This window comes from Delphinus delphis, chromosome 11 (genome assembly GCF_949987515.2).
Source record: "Delphinus delphis chromosome 11, mDelDel1.2, whole genome shotgun sequence".
In the NCBI taxonomy this organism is placed as follows: Eukaryota; Metazoa; Chordata; class Mammalia; order Artiodactyla; family Delphinidae; genus Delphinus; species Delphinus delphis.
Genome location: NC_082693.1, coordinates 86,407,374 through 86,433,307, shown reverse-complemented (window position 1 = coordinate 86,433,307; position 25,934 = coordinate 86,407,374). Strand labels below are relative to the sequence as shown.

General features: G+C 38.4%; 1 protein-coding gene across 1 annotated transcript in view; it reads right to left on the bottom strand.

The window, feature by feature from the left end:
• Nucleotides 1–25,934, bottom strand: part of POLR3B (RNA polymerase III subunit B) — a 115,141-nt gene that overhangs the window by 78,523 nt on the left and 10,684 nt on the right. The window contains exons 6-11 of the mRNA XM_060025536.1: nucleotides 23,804–23,904; nucleotides 19,659–19,750; nucleotides 18,331–18,448; nucleotides 16,558–16,666; nucleotides 7,538–7,660; nucleotides 1,833–1,952 (exon numbers count right to left, since the gene is read on the bottom strand). Of these exons, the coding sequence (XP_059881519.1) occupies nucleotides 1,833–1,952; nucleotides 7,538–7,660; nucleotides 16,558–16,666; nucleotides 18,331–18,448; nucleotides 19,659–19,750; nucleotides 23,804–23,904 (663 nt within the window). The remainder of the gene's footprint in view (nucleotides 1–1,832; nucleotides 1,953–7,537; nucleotides 7,661–16,557; nucleotides 16,667–18,330; nucleotides 18,449–19,658; nucleotides 19,751–23,803; nucleotides 23,905–25,934) is intronic.

The following is a 25,934-nucleotide window of genomic DNA, read 5'->3' as shown; positions in this document are numbered from 1 at the left end:
CAGGCTCCGGATGCGCAGGCTCAGCGGCCATGGCTCACGGGCCTAGCCGCTCCGCGGCATGTGGGATCTTCCCAGACCAGGGCACGAACCCGTGTCCCCTGCATCGGCAGGCGGACTCTCAACCACTGCGCCACCAGGGAAGCCCATAAACTGTTTTTCTAATCACCTAAAATTCAGTTCAGACACAGCTTTAACATTAAGAGTTTTCTAATTCTTTGAATTAGATCAAGGATAAACATAAATGAGTGGCAGCCAAAGGGCAGAATCAGAGACCCATATTATTTGGCTAAGAAGGTGTTTCAAAATAAGAAAACAATCATTAAGATTCAGTTTAGGTGGTCACTGTTCACTTCTGCAGTTCCTTCAACTTTCCTTTATTTATAATCAGCCCCTGAATGTAGTGTCTGCAATCCCTGAATTAGATCATAGTGCATAATACACATGCTAATTCATCAAAAACCAGACTGTTTGGTTAACAAGATAGTCTGACTAACAAATAATTTTATAACTTAGAAAGAGTAGCATATATATTAAATGGGAGTGGGGGAAGAACGACTCTTGCCAACATGGCTGATCTCTGTTTAATAATAAGTTAATTTAAAAAAATAAATATTAAGGGTCAGAAGATGGGATTCTAGTTCTCTCTCTCTCTGACAACTAACCAGCTGGATGACAAGGTAAATCATCTAGCTTTGCCAGACCTGGGCATCTTCACTGTAAGTGAAGGAGGCTGGACAATGTGAACTCTAAAATTCAAGGTCTAGCAGATAAGCCCATCCAATAGTTTAATAAGTATCTATGGTAGTGATGGTAACATAACATTGAGAATGTACCTAATGCCTCAGAAATGTACATATAAAAATGGGGGCTTCCCTGGTGGCGCAGTGGTTGAGAGTCCGCCTGCCGATACAGGGGACACGGGTTCATGCCCCGGTCCGGGAAGATCCCACATGCCGTGGAGCGGCTGGGCCCGTGAGCCATGGCCGCTAAGCCTGCGCGTCCGGAGCCTGTGCTCCGCAACGGGAGAGGCCACAACAGTAAGAGGCCCGCGTACCGCAAAAAAAAAAGGTAAATTTTTGGGACTTCCCAGGTGGCGCAGTGGTTAAGAATCCACCTCGTAACGCAGGGGACACGAGTTTGAGCCCTGGTCCAGCCCGTGTGCCGTAACTACTGAGCCTGCGCTCTAGAGCCCATGAGCCACAACTACTGAGCCCGTGTGCCACAACTACTGAAGCCCATGCACCTAGAGCTCGTGCTCCGCAACAAGAGAAGCCACGACAATGAGAAGCCTGTGCACCACAACGAAGAGTAGCCCCTGCTCGCCACAACTAGAGGAAGCCTGCATGCAGAAACAAAGACCCAACACAGCCAAAAATAAATAAATAAATAAAATTTTTTAAAAATAGGTAAATTTTATGTTATGTATATTTTACCACAATTTAAAAAAAAAGTATCCATGTGGGCAAGGCACTGTAAGCTCGTTTTAAGTTATTTAAAAATATCTAAGACACCATCCCTGTCCTTCAAAAGGAGAAATCTAGTAGCAGTGCTACTATATACATGAATATAAAAAAACTGTAATTTTGGATTGAAAGAAGAACCGAGAGAGTAAACATGATGATGATACAATACAGCTAACATTCTCTAAGTACAAATAAACTATTGATAATGGAAGACTATTTCCAGGGCAGTCCTCTGGATAGTCCTCTTTAGGATTCTCTCTTTTCTTAAGGAGCTATACTTTAATTAATGTAAACTTGCATTCAAAATTCTTTAACAGAAATGCACGGACCCCACGACGATCATTATTCAGTTGCAAAGGGGTTACTCACTGGTACATGGGTCAGAATGGTAGAAGCCAGGAGCTCTCTTGCTTCTTCTATTTTGGTTTTCTTTGGTCCACCTCCCCACATCCTTTGCCTTCTTACTTTGTTCCCTATATATTTTAAAGCCTGGAAAAGACAGAATATATTTATAATAATGTTTGAATGACATCATCAGAGAGAATTTGTTAAACTACCCATACATGACAGTATAAGCAAAACAGACAAGGATCCTGGTTATAGAGAAAGCTGGATTGGTCCTAGTCAAAAATCAACATTTGTCATAAACCAATGACAAAGAAGCATTTACATGCTATTTAATATACTGGTTCCCTTTTTATTTTATAATTTGTTTTCTTACTATAAAATTGATACATGATCATTGTAGGAAATTTAGAAAATACAGAGGAAATAGATGTATCAGCCATCAATCTTCCTCCCAGAGAGCACCACAGTCTATAGTTAATGCTTTGGAGTAGTAGTTTTTCCCCTGAAGAAGGAATTACACCATGTATGACCTCTATCCTGAAATTAACAAAGCACTGCTGAAAGAAAACAAAACCTAAATAAATTGAGGGTTATGCCATTTTCATGGACTGGAACATATAATAGTGTTAAGATGGCTTACTGTTAAAATTCTCTCCAAACTGACCAAGAGATATATCATAATTGCTAATTATACTCCTGGCAGGCTTTTTAAAAAACAAAAATTGATTGATTCCAAAATATATATGGAAATGAAAAAGAACAGCCGAAACAATCCTGAAAAAGTCAGAGGATTTACATTACGTGATTTCAACTATAAAGCTATAGTAATCAAGACAGTGTGATGCGAGAGTAAGGACAAACGGAAATAAACCAACTTTTATGGTCAATTGATTTTTGACAAAAGTGCCAAAGCAATTCAATGGGCGAAGGAAAGTCTTTTCAATAAATGATGTCAAAACAACTAAATACCCATAAAGTAAAAAATTAACCTTGACCCTTATTTCACACCAAATAGAAAATTAAGATGGATTTTAGACATAAACATAAAAAGTAAAACTATAATGCTTCCAGAATAAAACATAGGAGAATATGTTACTGCTCTTGGGGTAGGCAAAGATTTCTTTAAATGGAAATCAATAACCATTAAAAAAACAAATAAAAACACCCTACTGATAATCAGACTTTATCAAAATTAAAAACTGTTCATCACAGTTAAGATAATGAATAGGGAAGTAATGGGCTGGGAGAAAATGCCTGCAATACATAAACCTGACAAGGGATTTATATCCAGGATATATGTACATATTTTTTTAATTTTAATTTTATATTTATATTTTTTAAAGAGGACTCTGAAATTCAATAATAAAAAGGCAACTCAATAAGGAAAACGAGCGAAAGATTTGGACAGACACCTCACAAAGGAAGTCGATAAGCACATGAAAAAGTGTTCAACATCCTTAGTCATCTGGAAGATGCATGATTAAAACCACAATGAGATACCACCAAACACCCACTAGAATAGCTAAAGTTAAAAAGACTGACAACACTGAATGTTGGTGAGGATGTGAAGCAATCAGAACTCTCAGACACAGCTGGGGGTACTGCAAAACGGTACCATCACTTTGGAAAAAGATCTGGCAGTTCCAACTTTATAAAAGTTACATACACAACTGCTTTTTGATCCAGCAATTCTACGCCTAGGTATTTATCCAAAAGAAATGCCAAACTGTTCAGGCAGAGACTTGTACACAAACGTTTACGGCAGTTTTATTCAGAACAGGAAAAGAGTGAAACAAACCAAACGTCCATCAACAGGAAAAGATAACAAACTGTGGTATATTCATACAATGGAACACTACTCAGCAATAAAAAGGAACACGGGAATTCCCTGGTGGTCCAGCGGTTAGGACTCTGTGCTTTCACTGCAGGGCTGCAGGTTCAATCCCTAGTTGGGGAACTAAGAACCTGCAAGCTGTGCAGTGTGGCCAAATTAAAAAAAAAAAAGACAAAAAAAAAAAACACACAGAAAACAAAAAAAAACAATAAAAAGGAACAGACCACGTGGATAGACGACATAAAGAGGAACAACTTGGCTGAATCTAAGACAATACGCTCAACAAAAAATGCTGGACACCAAGAAGTTTACACTGCATAATTCCATATATAAAATTCTAGAATAGGCAAAACTAATCTATGGTGAAGAAATAAGATCAGTGGGGGAAGAAGATAACAGAAGTGAAAACTAACTAGGAGGGGCACGAGGGAACTTTCTGGGGTAATGGAAATATTCTATATCTTATAAAAATTAAGATTTGTACTTATCAGTGTATATACATTTTACCTAAAAAATGAAATATTAAAAACTAATCAAGTAATAGGTGAGGAGGAGGTAGAGATCTAGATGAAACAAGAAGGGCAAAGTGTTTTTAATTGTTGAAGCTGGGTGATAGGCACATGGGGTTCATAATACTATTCCGTATACTTTGTATATGTTGAAATTTTTCCAGAAAAAAAAGTTTGAAAAGAAGAGGATAATGTGGTTCTTATTATTTTGTAAAGGCAATGAATGCATTTTTTTTTTTAACTGGTTTTCAGTTAGAAGAAAGGGATGATTCTTTATCCTGGAATTCCTGTCCCCAGTTACCTGCCTGGGAAATTTCTTCTCCATGCTGCAAAACCTAGATCGGGTATCACTTCCTCTTTGAAGCCTTTCCTAACCACACTCCTTTCTCTGTGCTATTTTAATTTCTTATGTATAAAGAATTGAGTACTTCCATTCATGTTCAGATCACACTATATTTTAATTGTCTATTTACCTGTATGGCTCTCTTACTAGATGACATGTCATCTTCTTCCTCGATTCCTAACAACTAAAATAGTGCCTAGAACTAAATGGAACTCCTCTGTTAAGACTGGACATCAAATCTAGGAATCTTCCCTGGTTAAAAAAAAAGGTCATTTAGAGTGTAAGATAAACTTAAGACCTTTAAAACACAAGCTGCGGGTAACCTAGCAGTAAGTAGTAACTAAGTAACTGACGGAGGCAAGTCAGCAGTTGGTGGGAACCACGAATAGACAGGCACTTCAGTTTTCCCTAAACTGAGCTGTCTTCATTAAATTTTGGTCTTCTAGGGCTTCCCTGGTGGCTCAGTGGTTGAGAGTCCACCTGCCGATGCAGGGGACACGGGTTCGTGCCCCGGTCCGGGAAGATCCCACATGCCGCGGAGCAGCTGGGCCCGTGAGCCATGGCCACTGAGCCTGCGTGTCCGGAGCCTGTGATCTGCAACGGGAGAGGCCACAACAGTGAGAGGCCTGCGTACCGCAAAAAAAAAAAAAAAAAAAAATTTGGTCTTCTAGTTCCCTTGGGAAAGAGGCTAAAGATTCTTCACTTCTTTGAGGAAGAAACAGAGGAACACAGGGGAGCCTGGTATTCTTTCTGATGTAGCAGAAAGTCACCTTTTCCCTAGAATACCTAATAAAGTTGCCAGGGGTTCACAGTGTGAGGGTTAGGGTAAGAGCCCAATCTGTTCATAAACAGGCCAAGATGACACCCCTAGTGCATCCTATCCTCCCAAAAAGGTAATAACTAATTTCTTCTCTATTTATCAGAACCCCTGGCAATGAAAATGTAAAACATCCGTGACCAATATAACAGCAAAAAGGCTTTGTGAGCAGAAGTGGAGGAACCACTGAAAAGGGAAGCATTAACGACAAAACAAAACACAGATTTTAAGCAATCCACTAAAGTGCCATGTCGTCAAAAGTTCTATTACGTAAGATAAAGTGTACTTGCTACATTTTCCATTAGAATAACATAAAATATTCATGTTACCCTAACTCATATGTTCAATTTATCAACCATTTTGCATTACCTGTGCCTCTGTAACCTTTCATCAGTTGCAAATAATTAATCTTTGCTTTAATCCAGCATACAGAGAACAAGCCATCTCAAACTTCTAGTTCCTGTTTGTCTTTCTCACATTAGGAACGTTTGTTTGTCTTTCTTAAGTTAAGTAACTGCACATTCTCATTTTTTTTTTTTTTTTTTTGCGGTACGCAGGCCTCTCACTGTTGTGGCCTCTCCCGTTGCAGAGCACAGGCTCTGGACGCGCAGGCTCAGTGGCTATGGCTCACGGACCCAGCTGCTCCGCGGCATGTGGGATCTTCCCGGACCGGGGCACGAACCCGCGTCCCCTGTGTCGGCAGGCGGACTCTCAACCACTGCGCCACCAGGGAAGCCCCTCTCCTCATCTTTTAACTGAACTTTTCTAGTTCCGTTAGCTAAAATTTTCTGTCAGTACCTATTTAAGAGAAATAAATGAATGATTTTCCAACCCACTGTTGAGCCCCTGCTCAAATAGCTTTACAGTGAAAAGGCTATCTGACCGACAATGATGTTTGTAATAAATGAATAATGGATCTCACTGAATCCACGGGGGTAGCATTAAGGTAAATCGTTCTTCCAAGGCGTTATATAGCTTTAAAGCATAGAGTGCATCTTCCAAAATTGAGCCAATTCCTCGGTGTTTCTTAACGTTTTCTCTTCACGTTCTTGGAGACCCTGGACAATGTAATTTCAGTTTATAACAAAAATGCGTATTCACTAAATATTTCACTTTCGATGAAGAGCAAAATTAGAATCTCCTAAATCCAAACAACTTTTCCTGATGCTGCCTGCCTGATAACTAGAGGTGACTGTTAATTAACTACAGAAAAAGAAGGCAGTGATAAGAATAATCCCTACTGATTTGTGCTTTTGAATTATATGTACTCACATATGACAACCAACCTTCCTAAATGTTTGGCTCAGTCTATGAAAATATCAAGACTGGTTTGACTTTTCAGAACACATACTAACAGATATAAGATGCTATCTCTAATAATATCCTGGGTGACAAGAAAAAAGCAGCATGGAATTTATACCTTGTAAGCAACCCACAGAACAGACAATATATGTATGGATATATAAGAATTGTCCATTGTGCTTCTACAGTAAGGAATTCCTGCCTCCCAGGATGACTATGAGGAACGTCACTACTGATTTACACTTAGGAAAGCACTTTACAAATGTATAACTAAAAATCCTAAGTATGGCAATTAGGGCTCCCTGTCACATAGGAAGGGAAGTGCAATTATTTTGATTATGTTTAACATATATACAGTTCCCTAACTTCATCTTTGAGTCTTGTCCTACAATCCACAGGTTCCAACTGGTAGTGCCCAAGGCAAGTCAACGAAGGCTCTGTGGTGGTAAAGGGGTTCTAAACCTGGGTGTTTCTTGCTGGACACACTGGGAATTCAGGAAAAGGGATACAGACCACATACAACTGGATGCTGAAAGCAACTGGAAGTAGGGAATAAAAAGGAATATTAAAGAGAAACACATGAAAAAAAAAACCTTCTACACTAGAGTTGCTGTAGTTTAAAAACTTGTATCACTCAGGCAAATAAGGAAAAGAAGAGTAGTTGCTATTTTATCAGAACAAAAGCCTCTTGGTCCCCCCGCTTCTAAGTTACACACCAAAGGCTGATAATTTGTCTAGGCAAACTCCTTCCTCCAATCCCTCTAATAATGAGTCAAAAAGCTTCTCTACCACTCCTCCCATCTCCCCAACATCCTCCCCAAACCTATACCCTTAAAAGTCACTGCATCTGATGCTTTATCAATGAGCAGCATTAAATCTCCAATTCCCTTTCATAGCAAAGGACAACATGAAAAGACACACCTGCATCTGTGTGAAAATCTGAGCTTTCTGGCACTCTTCCAAACTGGGCCCAAATGCAGCCATCACGTGCTCCTCTGTTCCAATCATCTGCACAATTTCCTGGTCACTCTCAACACCCATGGCCTAGGAAGGAAAGAAAAGATAGAATGAGTGTTGGCTTTGTGTTAACTCACTGACATTTGCTTATGCTAATTTGGCATTGTTTGTGGGTATTACTTCTAAGCAAAAGCTAGCTCTTTTCTCAGAAACGGTGCCACCTGGCATTGGCAGCCATAGCCCAAGCAGCAGAAGAACCTGAAACAGAAATTTTGATTAGGAAGAGGAAAACAAACGTTCTCAAGCACTTTTTGTATGTGTACTGTCTTCTATAATTTAAAGTATCCTATGATTTTCACCATGAGAAAGAAGTAGGGAGGTATAGTGGAGACACTGGTCACAGTTAAAGGCAAACTGAAAAAAAACCAAAACAACAGGCAAAGAGCAGTAAATCAGAAAATATGCACGGCTGAAAATAAACAGAACCCCGGTTAGTTCTGCCACAAGATTAATTTCTCTGAGAACTGTCAAATCATGCACCTTCAGGCTAAAAGAATTTTTCTTAACGGATGTTTTACTTCACTATTCTAGAGATATCAAGCTCTACTTGATGCAGGTTTTTAAAGAGATTTTTATAAAACCAAGAACACACTCAGGTTTAAGAAACCCACTTATCTTTTTTTTTTTTTTTTTTTTTGTGGTTCACAGGCCTCTCACTGTTGTGGCCTCTCCCGTTGCAGAGCACAGGCTCCGGACGCGCAGGCTCAGTGGCCATGGCTCACGGGCCCAGCCGCTCCGCGGCATGTGGGATCTTCCTGGACCGGGGCATGAACCCGTGTCCCCTGCATTGGCAGGTGGACTCTCAACCACTGCGCCACCAGGGAAGCCCAAACCCACTTATCTTTAAGTGTTTCAAGGTGGCAGCCGGCAACGCAGGTCTTTGTAGATTCCATATGGTACTAAGGCTTACTCCTTCACACATTTGCCTGGCATTCTGCCGTATCAAGAAATACAGCATAATCTCAGTAAACCTCTCTTGGCAGAGGAGTGAAGGGGAAAGTTATGTTTGCATTAAAATTCTTCCTTTAGCTACACAGAGAAAAGAGAACCAGGGGTACTTGTCTAGTTAAACTTTAATGATCTAGTTCTCAGTTCTTCTCCACACACACGAGAGAGAGAGAAGGAAAAAGGAATTTTGAGTCCGATGCAGAACATGGAGAACACGAACCTGAGTACAACAGAAAGGGAACCTCTCCAAAGCCAAGAGAGAATGTCAACAACAGGCGTGACAACCGCTATTACACGTCACCTCCTCCACCCCAGTTTCTTCATTTGTCACGACAGGGCACAACCAGGCCCCTTCCAGCTCAACATTCTACAGCTCTACATTTGAATTTTAGTAGTCTGTATCTTAAGATTCGATTTGGATACCTCAGGATCAGATGCAAGCTTATTTGAAGTTTTGAAGCTTTGGGGGGCAGTTAAATAGATGCTATGTCCCTTTCAGGCCAACTGTGATGGTTTTGAAAATGTTCACGAATTCTTTGACACTCTCTTCAAAAGGTAAAGACTAATTCTCCTCCCCTTGAGTGTGGGCTAAACTTAATGACTCATTTATACAGAAAAGGTGGAAAAGACTGCATGACTCTGGAGCCTCGGTCATGGAAGGCACTGCCGCTTCCTGCTGGCTCCCTTGTGGCAGCCGGCAGCCATGTCATGGAGACACTCAAGCATCCATGGAAGGTGCAGTGGTGAGGAGCAAAGGCTCTTACCCCGATGGTGAGCCACCCTGTAGCTCCAGTCATCCGGCCTTCAGACCACTGTAGCCCTGGCTGACACCTCGACTCATGAGCGACCCTGAGCCAGAAGCACTCAGCCAAGCCATGCCCTCACCCCTCACCAACAGAGGCTCTGCTGTAATTTGTTATTCAGCACAGATAACTAATAGACCGACTTTGGGAATTAAATCTACTAAACTTAAAAAAATATATTTTAAGTGTATAAGTTGTTTTGTTCAAAAAAAGTTTTGTTTAGTGAACAAATAAAGAAGTTCTAAGGGTACAGATCTCTTTTTTGTATGTTAATTTTCATGTTTTCTTAATCTCTGATATGATGTACTTATTCAAATGGACACTAGACACCAACTCCAAAAAACACAAATTCATTAAGACATTTAGTCTTTCATGGATTAATGAAGAAAGCAATCCTAAAAAATTATCAGTTCTAATTTTTAAACAAATGAAAACAAACAACAAAAAACTGGATTATCCTTTGACCAAACACACTGAGTTGCAGCTACTCCAATGGTGATGGCGTATCTGTAGAACCATCTGCACTTCCTCCTTGGTCTGCCAAGTAGCCACTCAGAAACATCAGATGAGAATATTTCTCTGTGAAAAGCTAAATAGAATATAAGTTAATTTTTACTTGTCAATCTCTCAAAATAATGTTATATGGGTTTCAATGGAACCAAAACATTTTTTTAAAAAATACTAAGGCAATAGTTTGCAGTCACCTTCTCTAAAACCTTTGATGTGAAACTTTGTAACTAATGCACCTCCCTTCTCAGAAGAAAGCCAGAACACTAAAAAGAGACCTATATAGCAGGGGTCCCCAACTCCTGGGCTGTGGACCGGTACTGGTCTTGACCTGTTAGGAACCGAGCCGCACAGCAGGAGGTGGGCGGCAGGCGAGCGGGGGAAGCTTCATCTGCCGCCCCGCATCACTCCCCATCGCTTGTATTACCGCCTGGACCATCCCCCCTGCTGCCCCATCCATGGAAAAACTGTCTTCCACAAAACTGGTCCCTGGTGAGAAAAGGTTTGGGACTGCTGCTATACAGGACAGATGGCAAACCAAGCAGCAGGAAAAAGTCTCACTAAAACATAAATAGAATCGTAGAGTTGAAATGGCAGTGGCTTTCTGGTTGAGCCCCCTTTCTTTAGGCAAGTTAACATCTGAATCATCTGAATGCCACCTATATTAACTTAATACTGGTTAGTTCAGTAATTTCCAAGTAAAAAAGACTATATACTTGATTGCCTCTTTTGGTGTTTAATAATGAAAAAGTCCTTCCTTATTTGACATATGGATGGCCACTTCAAGTTGTCCTGATGCTGATCTAGGCAGTAATTTTATAATTGCACAGAACTCTCGAGTGGCCTAACGTGAATCTAAACAGACTGAGGCCTACCAAATATTTCTAAGTTATGAAGCAAAGATACGCCAAGCACACAGTAAATGACACCATATGTGCATAAAGAATGATCAGTGGCAAAGCTTTGCTCTAAAAGGCCTAAACTCTTCCTATAACAGATCACTGAAACACAGGGTGATAACTCAGTCAGGTTATCATCAACTGTGCTCCAGCTCCAAAGATGGAACTGACTTTATGACTATTTAGCCTTGGGAAGTCACAGCTACAAATAAGTGACATATTGCTATGGAAATGACAGCAAAATGCCCAACCAGTTTGCTTTACAGACATAATTCAGACATCTGAAAACTAGCTTTATATGGAACTCTTTGTACTCCAGATATCTGAAATCATTTCACCTAACTAATAAGTCAAAAGTGAATGCTGGAGAGGGTGTGGAGAAAAGGGAACACTCTTGCACTGCTGGTGGGAACGTGAATTGGTACTGCCACTATGGAGAACAGTATGGAGGTTCCTTAAAAAACTCCAAATAGAACTACCATATGACCCAGCAATCCCACTACTGGGCATATACCCTGAGAAAACCATAATTCAAAAAGAGCCATGTACCAAAATGTTCATTGCAGTTCTATTTACAATAGCCAGGAGATGGAAACAACCTAAGTGTCCATCATCGGATGAATGGATAAAGAAGATGTGGCACATATATACAGTGGAATATTACTCAGCCATAAAAAGAAACGAAATTGAGTTATTTGTAGTGAGGTGGATGGACCTAGAGTCTGTCATACAGAGTGAAGTAAGTCAGAAAGAGAAAGACAAATACCGTATGCTAACACATATATATGGAATCTAAGGAAAAAAAATGTCATGAAGAACCTAGGGGTAAGACAGGAATAAAGACACAGACCTACTAGAGAATGGACTTGAGGATGTGGGGAGGCGGAAGGGTAAGTTGTGACAAAGTGAGAGAGTGGCATGGACATATATACACTACCAAACGTAAGGTAGATAGCTAGTGGGAAGCAGCCACATAGCACAGGGAGATCAGTTCGGTGCTTTGTGACCGCCTGGAGGGGTGGGATAGGGAGGGTGGGAGGGAGGGAGATGCAAGAGGGGGGAGATATGGGAACATATGTATATGTATAACTGATTCACTTTGTTATAAAGCAGAAACTAACACACCATTGTAAAACAATTATACTCCAATAAAGATGTAAAAAATAAAATAAAAATTTTTTTAAAAAGTGAATGCTATTCAATAACCTTATGAAAAAATAGCAGAGATAATACGTTTCAGCAGAAGGTCACCCAGTCTGGTGATCAGCAATAAGAACAAAAATAAGGGGAGGTGCTCTTTAAAAAGTGGCAGGAAGTCTTCTCCTTGGATATCCACTAAGTATGACTAAAAGTGTGATTTTTAGAGACAGAAAGAAGAATACTAATGAGCAGAAGAGAATGATATGTAAGCTAACGGTGACACGTTGACACATATTACGTGAAGAAGGGAAACGGGTAAGTTGTTAAAATATCTAACATTCAGAAATCACTTATTTTTCTTTAAAGTAGACAGAAGTCAACCTATAAATACCAAAAGCAGTTCTAGCAGATAATAAAAGAACTGTGATGGCCCACTTTAACTTTGTAATTTTTTTCTCTTTAAAGATCAAAAATTTCAATATAATACAATGCCCAACACCCTTGATATTTGTCCTCTCTTCCATAAAAATTTTCAAACTACAGATGCCATCATAGTGCAACTGTTGAATACTGACGGATACAAATGTAAAGTAGGGAAGATTCATGGGCAGGAGAACGTCTGTAGTGATTCAAGTCAATTAATAAGGCTGATCTAGGCCTTAAAAGCTTTATCCGTCATATTCAGACTCAGCGTGGAGTCTGGAAACCCTGCTGATTCTGTCACTTTTAGCCAATTGTTGGCTACAATCAACAACCATCAAGTCCTAATGACTGTCAAGGTCTCTGTTAGGGCTACACAACACAAAAAGAGAAATGATGTGACTTTTCTCGTATCCTACTTTATTTTCCGGGGCTTCTGAGAACTTAGTAAAAAGAAATAGCATTGTCTTTCTACGCAGTCTACTGTTCAAAATATATATTATCTCATTTGCTCTTCAAACAACCCCCTTAGGTGAAATGCTCACTTGGATAACTAACTAGATATAGTTATCCAAGACTCCGGAAGATTGGGAAATCTGCCCAAGGACACATAGCTAGTAAGTGGAGAGGCTGGAAATCAACCTAGATCAGTCTGATTCTAAGATACCAATATTCTATGCTCCCTCCCGGATGCGAAAGTCTCAAGAGTGGTTATCAAACAAGTTTATTAAAACATCCCTATTGTGGGAGACCAAAAAAAGTGACTATGTGTGACCAATGAATTTAATCAATTTACTTGAACTGAAAATTTCTAAATATTTATTTTAATTCATATATACTGCTGATTAAAATGTAATGAATACGTTTAGGGACAAAAATTTAATGACATGCACCAAGTTTCTAAAAATATATATAATCCCACGCCCAGGAATCAAGTCTCACAAAATAATCAGCAACATGCACAAACATGTATGTACAAGGACCCCCAGAGTTGTGTATAAGAGTGAAAACTTAGGGGAAAAAAACAACATGTAAATGTCACACTATAGGAATTTGCTTAATAGATTATACCACATACACACATTCTATAATACAATACCTACTAAAAATAATGATGTGGATTTTATTAATAGATGAGGAAAGCTAGTCACAAATCATTGTTAAATGAAAAAAATAAAATAAAATCAATGTGTATATTACAAAAGCAAAGGAAAAAAGGTCTTGAAAAAAATATACCCAAAAAAGTACTTATACTTTTTAGTGGCTTTCTGAATTTTTACAATGCAAGGACTATTTTATAATCAGAAAGGGAGAAGTTTGAAATATCAACTACTGGCTACATAAAAATGCACACTGTAAATTTATAGCACCATTCTAAAAAGGATTTAATAAGTCATCTATAAATATATGTATACATTTACAACATAATATTAAACAAATTTGACAGAAGAAACTGTCTTATCAAACTTTTGTCAACTAGTCAAAAAAAGTATTTAATAAAGATTTTCTGGTTTTAAGGCATGCATGTATCTAGTGATCCATTTTCCATATGAGTGATATAAGATTATCTGCATTATAATTAATTTATAATTTCTGGTCTAAGGAAAGCAGTCCTATGCACCTTCAAGCATTGAAACCACCCATAAAAGTCCTTCTGATGCATGGTAACATACTGCCCTCTGCTGGAGACGTAATTTTACATAGATAAAATTTTCATTATCCACTAAATCCCACTATGTACACAAGATACTGCGCTGAGCACTGTGGGATCCCTATAAAAAAAAGACAAAATTACTTTGCCTTTTACAAAAATTATAATTACAAAAAATATAAACTTTGAAGAAAGGTAATAAAAAAGTAAATTTAAGAATTCTCTCTGCCCCCCCCAATATAATGGTACTGCTATTACGATCATCATCATCATTCTAAAAAGAAAATAAATGGCATCATCTCACTTAGAGAACTCAAAAGCACATTAAGCTATACTAAGCATTAAAAAAATTTCCTACAACCTCCTTCTTGTAATTGCTTTTAGAATACAGATATATCCTGAGTTAATGAACCTGACTTGTCAATATCCATTCAACACCTATGAACAACTGGCGGCTTATCAACCTCTAAAATTATCTGAATTACCCAGTATCTTTCAGTAATTCCTCAAATAACCTGAGCTCTTTATTTCAATCAACCTAGTTGTCAAGATTCATTTTATACCCATATACCTCATGTTCTACAAAGTTTCTGCAAACACTGAATTAGTGAACAGTGAAACATTGTTCCCAGGAGAAACGCAGTTAGGTTCTTGTGAGCCTCTGGTTACACTTTCTTCAACTGATCAATACAGAACCTTGTTTTATGTGTGTTCTGTTTAAAGACATCTTATTTAATATACATCATCGTCGACTCATTAACATTGCGATTGCATTCAGCAGCACTGTAACTCATTCCTGAATGAAGCTTACCTAACACACACGTTTTCCCCCGTAAGGCACACTGCAGCCTTCTTGTGATTAGAAACACTACACAGCATGTCAGCACCATGCCTGGGCCCATTTTAAATGACAAGATCGCTTACAAAAAGCACAAAAATTTGAAAAACATGGCACTAAATAGACTGCAAAAAGGGCGTTTGTTTGTAGTATGAGAGCTGAAATGAGAAGGCAGGGTATCCTTTGATCTCAGCTGGAAATGTACGAGTTTGGTGACTCGAATTTTTCGCTGCTCTGTGCCTGCACGTGTCTGTGAATAACAGTAAAATCACACCACACATGATGATTTGGGGGTTACAAATAAATTTTAGCAAGTAGGAGAATTGCCAAATACAGAATCTGCAATTACTGAGCATCAACTGTATCACATAATGTTGACTATTTTTCTATTTGATTAATGACTAATACTACAAATAACCATTCATAGCATATGTATAATATTTAAGTCGCAGAGCAGGCTAAATGGGCCACTATTATCTGAGAATTATCTGAGAAGACGATACCATTTAAATATTATTTCTATGGGAAAATGTCTTTTGGGTTCTAAGTCAACAATTCACAAACAAGATAAATCAGCTTTAAAGATTCGTGTATATGAAGAAATTCACCAGAATCCTGAAGTCCATACAAAAGAACAAAAAACTTGGTCCATACTCTCTGACCTAGAAAATTCCACTGCTAGGAACTTAGCCTACAGATATCCTTGCCCTGTATAAGATATTACAGCAGCTCTGTAATAGTAAGAGCTGTATATGTCCACTGATATGGGAATGGATAAATAAATTATGGTACACCCATAAATGGAACCCTTGGTTAAAAAGAACATGGTAGGGCTTCCCTGGTGGCGCAGTGGTTAAGAATCCGCCTGCCAATGCAGGGGACATGGGTTTGAGCCCTGGTCCGGGAAGATCCCACATGCCATGGAGCAACTAAGCCTGTCCGCCACAACTACTGAGCCTGCACTATAGGACCCGAGAGCCACAACTACTGAGCCCACGTGCCTAGAGCCCATGCTCTGCAACAAGTAGTTGTGGCACTACTGAAGCCCACGTGCCTAGAGCCCGTGCTCTGCAACAAGAGAAGATACCACAATGAGAAGCCCGCGCACTGCAATGAAGAGTAGCCCCCGCTCGTCAGAACTAGAGAAAGCCTGTGCGCAGCAACGAGGACCCAACACAGCCATACATACATACATAAATTTATTTATTTTTAAAAAAAGAACATGGTAGCTCTGTATGAACTAATATAACACTATCTCCAAGATGTAAGTTACAAAAAAGAAAACAAGCTAAGTGCAAAATAGTGTGCAATGTATGTTAAGTAAAAAAAACAGAAAAGAAACCTACTACGTACTCATGTGCTGTATATGCACAGACTATCTCTAGAGAGATGCACAAGTAACCAGTAGCAGTGGTATCCTTTGGTAGGATAACTGCAGTTAGGTACAGGTGGGTGGGAGGCTTACTAATCACTATATACCCTTTTGTACCTTTGGAATTCTTTACCATGTATCTATTAAAAAAAACAAAATAGATCACTACTTTTAAAAGTACCTGAACCCCAGTCTTACTAGCTTTCAATTTTAAATACTGACAGCTTCTCTATGCCACAAATCTTTTTATTCTTAGAACTCCTTATGCTCCAAATTTCTAATTACATATGAAAATAAACCATAAAAAGAATTCTTTATAATTTTCAGTAGATACCTGCAGCCTCACCTTAAATATGATGACAATGGGTATATCTTCTGACAAAGTATTATGCCTCAAGTAAAATCGTCCTTGTTTCACAGCCATATTAGTTCTGCTTTTTTTCTCATGGGTAGAGCTGTAAGGAAACACAAGTTGGTTAAACTACATCCCCACTTAGTTCCAAGCTAGTTAATATGCAGTAGCAAATGACCACCAATCAATAAGATTCAATTGATCAACAACGATCAATAAGGTCCTTCCAAATAGGTGTCTTTTTACACAACTCCTCTCCTGCCTCCACCGCCACTTCCATCAACATTTTAAAACACCAGAATTGTTTCTTTAGCTTTGAGATTATGGTGGAAGTTTTGTGTGTGAATGAGTGACAATCACCAATTCATTTTGACCTACTTCACTTTGATTCCACCTGAATTGCTTTGATCTAGTGTGGGATATATTTCTGATCAATTTTATACATTTGAAATGAAAAACTTCAAAATGAGCCTACGCTATAATGGGAAAACTACATGGAAATGAATAAATACTATGAGTTTTTAAACTAATAATCCAATAAAATATACCTACAATCTTGGCATACAGTGAAGCTAAAAGAAACTAAGGAATCTCCTTCTATTGATCTGTTAGCTGTAATTTTCCTAGTGGATTTAAAAACATTTCCAAGCTTTAATCAACCACAATAATAACACATACTGATCACCCACTACATGCTGTGTGCACTGTTACTCACTCTACTTACACTAGCTCTAATCTCCTACATACTAAGACTTATTTCGAAGTGTTGCCCCCAAATTACATACGAGGAAACCAAGGCTTAGAGAAGCTAAGTAACTACTCCCCAACTAGCTCATAGCTAGTAAACAACTGTGGGATTCAAGTCCTGATTGCCCTGGCTTCAAAAGCTGCGTACAACAGGAAGATGTGGGTTGCAGAATTATTAGATCTGGATTCAAATGCTGGCTTCCTCAAGATCGATGTCACCCTGTGCTCAAGGTCTGTTACTCAGATGGAAATAACAGCACTTATCTTGGAGGGCTGAGGTAACAATTAAATATATATAAAGCACCTAGTACAATGCCTGGCTCCTAGTAACTGCTCAATAAATGGGCACTATTGTTAGCTGCCTCTCCACCAGAAAGGAAAAATGCAGAAACTCTAAGCCAAGCTGTTCACTGTAGGTTGTCAGAAGAGAAACTCTACTGCATACTGACATTTTAACTATGCCACATTTTTTTATTCCCAGAACTCAGTAACATCCAAATTTCAAATGACATAATAATAAATCATAGAAAAGAAGTTACAGGAGTGATATAAGGGATGCTGTTGTAGAAAAATGAGTACACTATGAAGGAGGTTGGTCTAACAATACAATGTTAAGTACATGATATACAATTCATTAAGTATAAAATAGTCTCCGATTATATCAGAGTAGGAATACATATGTAAAATGGTGAAAAGACTGAAAGGCACATGAAAAACTAAAGAGTGTTTTTTTAATTTCTTTTTTAAAAGTTCCTTTAATGCTACAGATTAACGTAAAGTCCAACTTGAATAAAATAACTAATGGCCTTTTGAGCAATGTCTCACACTTTCATCACTGGAAATTTTAAATCAATACTCTATGCTTACAGACTTACACAATTAATTGAATGCAGATAGTTTAACTATTGCGCGGCCTGTTATTGGAGAGAAATAACTGGCTACCTCCATATTGAACGATAATCATCTGACACTAATGGAATGATCAATATTTCTTAAGAACACCATCCCTGCTATCCATACCTGGTAACTGAAGCACCCACAGCCCCTTTTCTGTCAGCCTCCACGATGATCCTGTTCTTAGACAGCTGCTCTTGGATAAGAATAACTTTTTCTACTCCTTTAACAATGAAGTAGCCCCCTGCCCAAGGGAAACAAGAAAGGTGTCACCAGCTATTCTTCCAATAGTGTGATCTAGTAATGGCAGTGATCTCCTGATCACTCTTCCATCACCTCACGGTGCTGGCCATCACTCAGTTCGAAGGGGTTTGTCAATACTGTTTTACGAATTGGTAATAGTCTCAGCACATGATTTTATACAAATGAACCACAAGATGATAAACTTCTTGAAGACAAGGAACGTATCTTATTGGTCTATGGATCACCAGCAGCTGACATATATGAGAGGTGAATGAAAAAAAATGTTAAATAAATTAGTCTTCAGATTTTATAAGCACAGAATTAACTGACAATCTTCAATATAAGCTAAAATTTGCTCTTAGTTTTCTAACAGATCATTGACAATGGCAGATTAAGATTAGGTTTCCAAAATAATATTCGATATTCAATAAAATTCGTAAAACATTATGACATACTTTTGCACATAATTCAGAACAGGATAAAGTGAGACTTAATTTTACCTTCAGGATATAAGCAAAAACAAGGCAATATATTTGACTTATGCAAAATCCTGTTTCTAATAAAGTCACGTTCTTTGTTAACCTCTTTCCAAAACCTTCTGGGATTCTACATCTATGCAAATTTAAAGGAATTAGAGTAGAGCAACCATAAACTAAATCAATGTGAAACATGAATTAAGGAATTAAAAGAACTTTCTGTTAAGTGCTAAGCTTGAAAATTAAAAAAAATACTGCCTAGAAATAAGTACAAAAATATAACTTAAAAAAATTTAAACAGAAGACCTTCATTTTCTGCCTCTATATGGCATTTAAAACAGCCTGAAGTGAGCTACTTGTGACTTTTCAGATGAGGTAGACAAGGAACTTCGTGAGATTACTCTTGAATTTTTAAGCATACCAAAAGAAACCACTGAGCAAAGAGACAAAGGAAAGCCTGATAAACCATAGCAATAAATCAGAACTTGGGGTATTGAAGTTTTAAACTTGAAATAAAAGAGGAAACGGTATACCTTTTAAAAATACAGACTAATAGAATAAAGTTGGAACCGAATTTCTCAATGTTTTGCAAAGTTTTACCCAAGTTGACTATAAAGCAGAAAGGCTGGTATCGTTTTTGAGGAAAAGTGGTGAAACAACAGCAAGAGCAAAACAAAAGAAAAAGAAAAAAAAAGAAAAAGGGAAGGGGGCACAAATCCAAGAAATCACACATACCTGGATCTAAAGGACATTCATTCAGTTTGGCAAATTCTGCAGGTGTTTTTCCTGTAAGAACACAGTTTGAACTACGTAGCATTATGGGCATTCTGTTTAAAATAAAACAAAAGAAAATGTCACATACAGGTTGTCACTGGTACAAAAGCTGAGAAGAATACATACTGGGCACTGCACACATCACCAAGGGGTCTGCATTCCTGTCTGACATGCTAGGAAAGGCGGAGGGATGGTATTGCATGAAAGAGCCAAGTGAAATGAAGTATTTCCTCAGGCACACTGCTCTTCTGGTACAGATAACAAAAACTCAAATGTATGGTTTACTTAAACTTTGCAGACAAGCCTGAGCGAAAGTCACACATGGCAACACTTCATTTGTGGTAAACAAAGTGACTCCCCTTAGGTAGAAACAGCACAATGAATCAAAGTGTAAGGAACAAGAGACTATCAAAACTAACCAGGCAATTTTGAAAAAGAACTAAGCAAAACTTCTGGAAATGAGAAATGTAAGCATTAACTTAAAAATCTAGGAGTAGGCTGGATAGTAGATTTGATGCTGCTGAAGACAGAATTACTGAATGGAAAAAGAGGTCTGAAGAAATTATTAAGAATGTATGTTAGAGACAGAGATAAAGATATGAGGGTTTCAGAGTCCTGGAAGGAGAGAGTGAGAAGGCCTCATGTATGTCTAATCAGATTTCTACACGGCGAGAATACGCAGAATGTGTGAGAAGTCCTATTCAAAGAAACAATGGCTGTGAACTTCTAAAAAATGTATGAAAGCATAAACCACACAATATCTATTCAGAATAAATAAAAAGAAAGCCACATCATAATCAAGATGCAAAACATCAAAGACAAAGAGAAGATTTAAAACCTAGCCAGAGGTAATGGCAGGTAACCTGCCTTTAAAGGAAGGGAACATAGTTGGATGGACAGATAACTTCACACATGCAATTAACAGACGACAGGGCAGTGATAAGCCAGTGACTGTCAATCTAGATTTGTGTATTCTGTTAAGTCACCATTCAGAAAGAAGTCGATACAAAGATATTTTCAGACAAAAACAAAGAAGTTACTACTAATGAACCCTCACTAAAAGAATTTCTAGGGAATTCCCTGGCGATCCAGTGGTTAGGACTCTGCACTTTCACTACCGAGGGTGTGGGTTCAATCCCTGGTCAGGGAACTAAGATCCCACAAGCTGTGCGGTACAGCCAAAAAAAAAAAAAAGATTTTCTAAAAGATAATACTACAGGAAGATGAAAAACAAATGTTGAAGGAAGTCTGACATGCAAAAATGTATAGTGAACAAAGAAAATGGTAAATAATGTGGGTAAGTAAAAAAAAAATTAGCTCTAAGATAATAATAATTTCTAATATATGGGTTAAAAAAGACAAAACAAGCTAGAACTAAAGTGCATAACAAAAGCATGTATATCAGGAGGGTCGATTTGATCCAAGTTAAAGCTGTCTAAGGTCCATGACCTTTCCATAAGAATAAACATATTATTTTCAAACTTTGTAAAATACGCAATTCAAAATTTCTAAGGTAAGCATAAGCAACCAGAACTACTATACATGACTTTCAAATCAGCTGGGAGAGAGCAAGGAAAAAAAACGTCCATGAACCCTAAAAGCAAAAAGAAAAACACTGAAATGAAGAGCTGGACAGATTAAAAATGCAAAATAAGTTGACAGAAGTATATCCACATATATCTGTAACATATAATAAATATAAATGAACTACATTCTCAGATAATTTTTTTAAAATCTAGCCATATGCAGCTTATTTCAAACAAACCTAAAATGTAAGGACGTAAAGATAAAAAGAAAAGGATAAAAAAATGATATGCCAGAAAAATAACCAAGAGAAAGCAGATGTGGCTATAGTAAGAGCAGACAAAATAAGTTTTAAGGCAAAACAATATTACAAGAGATAAAGATAAATGCCTAATATTCAATAACAAAAGGTTCAATTCACCAGGAAGACCTAACAATTCAAAACTTCCATGTACCTAATATCGTAACTTCAAAAAGCAAAAATACACAAAAACATAAGGAAAAACGGACAAATCCATCATCATAGTGGGAGATTTTAACACATCTCTCCTAGTACTTATTAAAACCAATCAAAAAAATCAGTGAAGACACATAATATCTAAACAACACAATTAACAAGCTTGATCGAAAAGAAAAACATAGACAGTGACACAACAACTGGAGAATACCCCTTGCTTCCAAACACACATGAAACATGTATGAAAAGAAATAGGTCTCCACAAAGTTCCAAAACTTGATGTAAAGCACCAATTTGCAAATTTAAAAACAGTCTTCTAAGTAACTCATAGGTTAAAAAAGAAATCATAATGGGAAGGTAGGGATAGAAATATCCTCATTTTCGGGACTTCCCTGGCAGTCCAGTGGTTAAGACTCTGTACTTCCACTGCAGGGGGTGTGGGTTCAATCCCTTAGTTCCCCCTGGTTGGGGAACTAAGATCCCACATGCCTCGAGGCATGGCCAAAAAAAAAAAACCCGGAAAAAAAAGGTCCTCATTTTGATATTTAAATAAAGAAAAAAGACACTGACTAATATATAAGAATATTTAAAAAAATTTTTTAAAGAATATTAAAATTACCAGACTAACCAAAAGAAGAAATAAAAAGAAGAAACAAAATTTGGAAGAGGAAGAGAGAAGGAAAGTGAATGATACAGATAAACCAATCCACACCTTCTATATTAGGAGTCAAAAAATAGTTGTCTAAAATTGATGTAGCAAGAAAAAAAGGTATAAGCATAGCATTTAAAGTTATGGATGTTATAACCAGAAGAAATAACAGAACTGGTTACAAGGTCAGGAATGGGACTAGGGATGAGGAAGCGTAGGGAGGAAGACTCCTGCTTTGTATCAAATGTTCTTATGTACTATTTGATTTGCTACCAAGTATAAATATTATTTGGATTAAACTAAAAACTTTTTAGTTCAAAAAAAACAATTAAATGAGATAATGTTTCCAATGGTAGTGCATGGTACATATAAGCAGTCTAATTAACAGAGGTCGTTTTTCAGAATGCAGGACTAACAAATGAAATCACCTATCACAGGACCTGGCACCTGGTAGGTATTCAACAAATACCAGTTACATGCCCATCCTTCCCTGCCCCTCTTTAACTCAGAATCTAAACCCTAAATGTATTTCTGGTTTGCTCCAGTATCTCCTGCCTTTCTTTCACAATACTCAAACTGGATAATCATTTAGCAACAGTCCAAGATTTAACTGGACACAAGTATGGTCCATTTATAAGAAAGAGAGAAGCTCTGATCTTAACACTGATAAACAGTCGTGCTAAGACAAAGATTAACATTTTAATATCCCTACTTCTTTTCCTAAGTGAAGAATGAGGAGAATGTAGCCAAACAAGCGATGTCTTAAGTGTCTTCTACTTACCTGAGGACCCAGCAGAGTGCAGACAATGACAGTTAGCTGGTGCATATTTAATGAACAAATGGATGTTTATTAAACTCTTAGCACTTTTGAAGGGGGGCGGAACACTTGAGTGGTAATTATTTGCACTAAGTTTAAAGTCCAACATCATTATTAAACTCATTATTAAATATTGTGGATTCTGTCCATTTCTACAGGAGAATCAATATATTTCCCTAATTAGGAAAAGCAGGCAGCAAAAATGCTAGCTGATGCTATCTATTATTTCCACACTTGTTCTGGGCAAATAAATAACTTCTGCCTTAAATACTGTTATAAACACTCATTCTTCCAGGAAAACTCAAAATATGTAAGAATCCACCGAGAAGACCAGCCCAGGAGCGTTCAGTGAAATGCTATCTTACCCAATGTTTCCCTAACAGCCTGGAGTTACAGGAGGAAATGGAAGCAATTTCCTTAGCTTTATAGAAAAGGTTTCACGATTTAAATATAACAACCACAGCAACGTGACGGATGCTGCTCCAAGTGCTGTACATGTGCTGACTCGCTGGACCCATAAGATAACCCCGTGAAGTAGGCTCCAACTCCCCCATTTCTCAGATGAGGAAATAGGGCAAGAAGAGCATTAGTACTTGCTCGCGATCACCTCACAGGGCCGCAATGCTGGCAGCGAGGCTCCAGGTGGTGTCAGTCCTCACCTGCCAATGGGTAAGGCGTTGCGGATGATCCTCTGGCTGCCTCGGGTGTATTCAATATCCACTGTGATGGGGGCGGAGTACGTCATGTCCCGCAACCGGCACTGAAAGAGAATCAGACAATCACGGCTCCTCCTCTCCGGAAAAGAAAGGATCCTGGCAGCCTCAAAGAGCTCTTCTCGAGTAGAAGTATGGCCCATGCTGGACTCTGATCCCGCCATGGAACACAGCTGCCCCCTGTGCTGCCTTAAGGGCACTGGGAATTACAAGCTTACCTTCTCCATGAGGGGATGATGCCAGCCATGCATCTAGACACTGCCACAGCATCCCCACCCCTGCCAGCCCAGAAATGGGACAATAAATCTGGTACTGATTTTCTTCTCACTGATCTGATGCCATCACCAGTCTGCTCCCATATCTTTGAAGCCATTAGATCATCCTTTGCAAACTGGGTCCTTGGAGAGTCATCAATATGGCTGCTTTATTCAAAATAGTTAACAACCAGTATAATAATAACTAAAGTATGTACACGCACAAACTAAAAGAATTAAACTATATTTCCTTTCATTCTCCAAACAAACTAAACTATATCACAAAATTCCTCTCCAAGGGATATGTCAGAGCATGAATCACTCAACACATCATTCTAACAATTTCTGAGTCACTTGCGGAACTTTAGAAATTGTTGGTGCGCGCTTTACTTTCACGTGGTGATGACTCACTAAGAGAAGCCCTTGCCTGGGCCATGATCAGGAAACCCATCAAAATCTTCCGATGACTTCTCCATTATATTGATGGTCCTCAGGTGCCTTGCAATCTCAAAAAGAGAATTTCTCTGAACCTCAACCATACAATTCATGATGCTGAATCCTCTCTCTGGCTTTTACTGCACCAAAGACAGATACAAACTTTTTCTAGCCTAACAGTGCCTAGGATTTAAAAATACTATATAGTCCTATTATTGACCAGTATATTACCTTATATTTAATTATATCAAGCCTCCTGCAGGCCTGACCAAAGGTAGGGTGGCATGATGATCAGAGTGTGGACTCTATTTTCTGTGCTCAAATCCCGGCTCTACCAATTAAGTTTTAAATAACCTTTCTGCATCTCAGTCTCCTCATATGTAAAACGGGAATGTAAATAATTTTAATTCCCAAGAGTATGAGTATATATTTTTAGAATGGTGCCTGGTACAGAGTACTATATAAATATTATCTCATTTTTGTTAATAAAACTAATGTAACACCCATGATAGGCAGATATTCATGGGTCTTAACAAACTCATCCCTTCAAATGGAAATGAAATTTGACAGAAGTGGTAAACATGGGGCGCCAAACTACCTCTGGGGCCCCCTCTGTCCCCCTCGAACTCTCTCTTATCAACAGGAATAGGGCTGTGTGGGTAGAGCCTGCAGTACCTGCACCCCCAGTCCTGCTGTGGGTCCCATGACTGCCCATCCACCTGCTCTCCCACGCTCCCCATCTCTCTAAGAGTCAATACCCTCCAAGAAATCTTTGCACCCTCTTTCTCTAATTGCAGTAATACCCATGTGTTTTCTTCAACATCAGGAATAATTATTATAATGACAATTGTGGCTTCAGCCTTCTTGAACTACTTCGAATTCTTCGTCTTCTCCCTTCTCTGAACCCAGTAATATACTAGTTTAGAAGGTGACTTGGAGATTGTTAATTGGCTGTTTAGTTCTTGAAAAATTGGAAAGTTCTCGCCAAATGGAAAGCGGAGGTGGGGAAAGCCAAATCGGGGCGCACAGTTTCCAACATCCAGTCCTCACTACTCCCTGTTCAGTCCAACGTCACATATTCGCCTTACCTATCGTCTAGGCTGCAAACCCTGGTGTCTCTGTTTCATTTGTTTTGTTATTTTAATCCATAAGAGCATGAACTTGAGCAAAGATATTATGTCTTATTTCTTTTGTGTCTTCCAATTTTGCAGCACAAAATAAATGTTCAATCAATACTCGGTGATTAATACCAAAATTACCTATATAAAATATCTGGTTACTTGATCACACTTCCTATTTCACCTTGCTTAGACAACAACCATAGCACTCTAACACCTTACTTGTTCTTTACTAAAGATTCCTGTGCTATGTTCCCTAATTGCTATTTT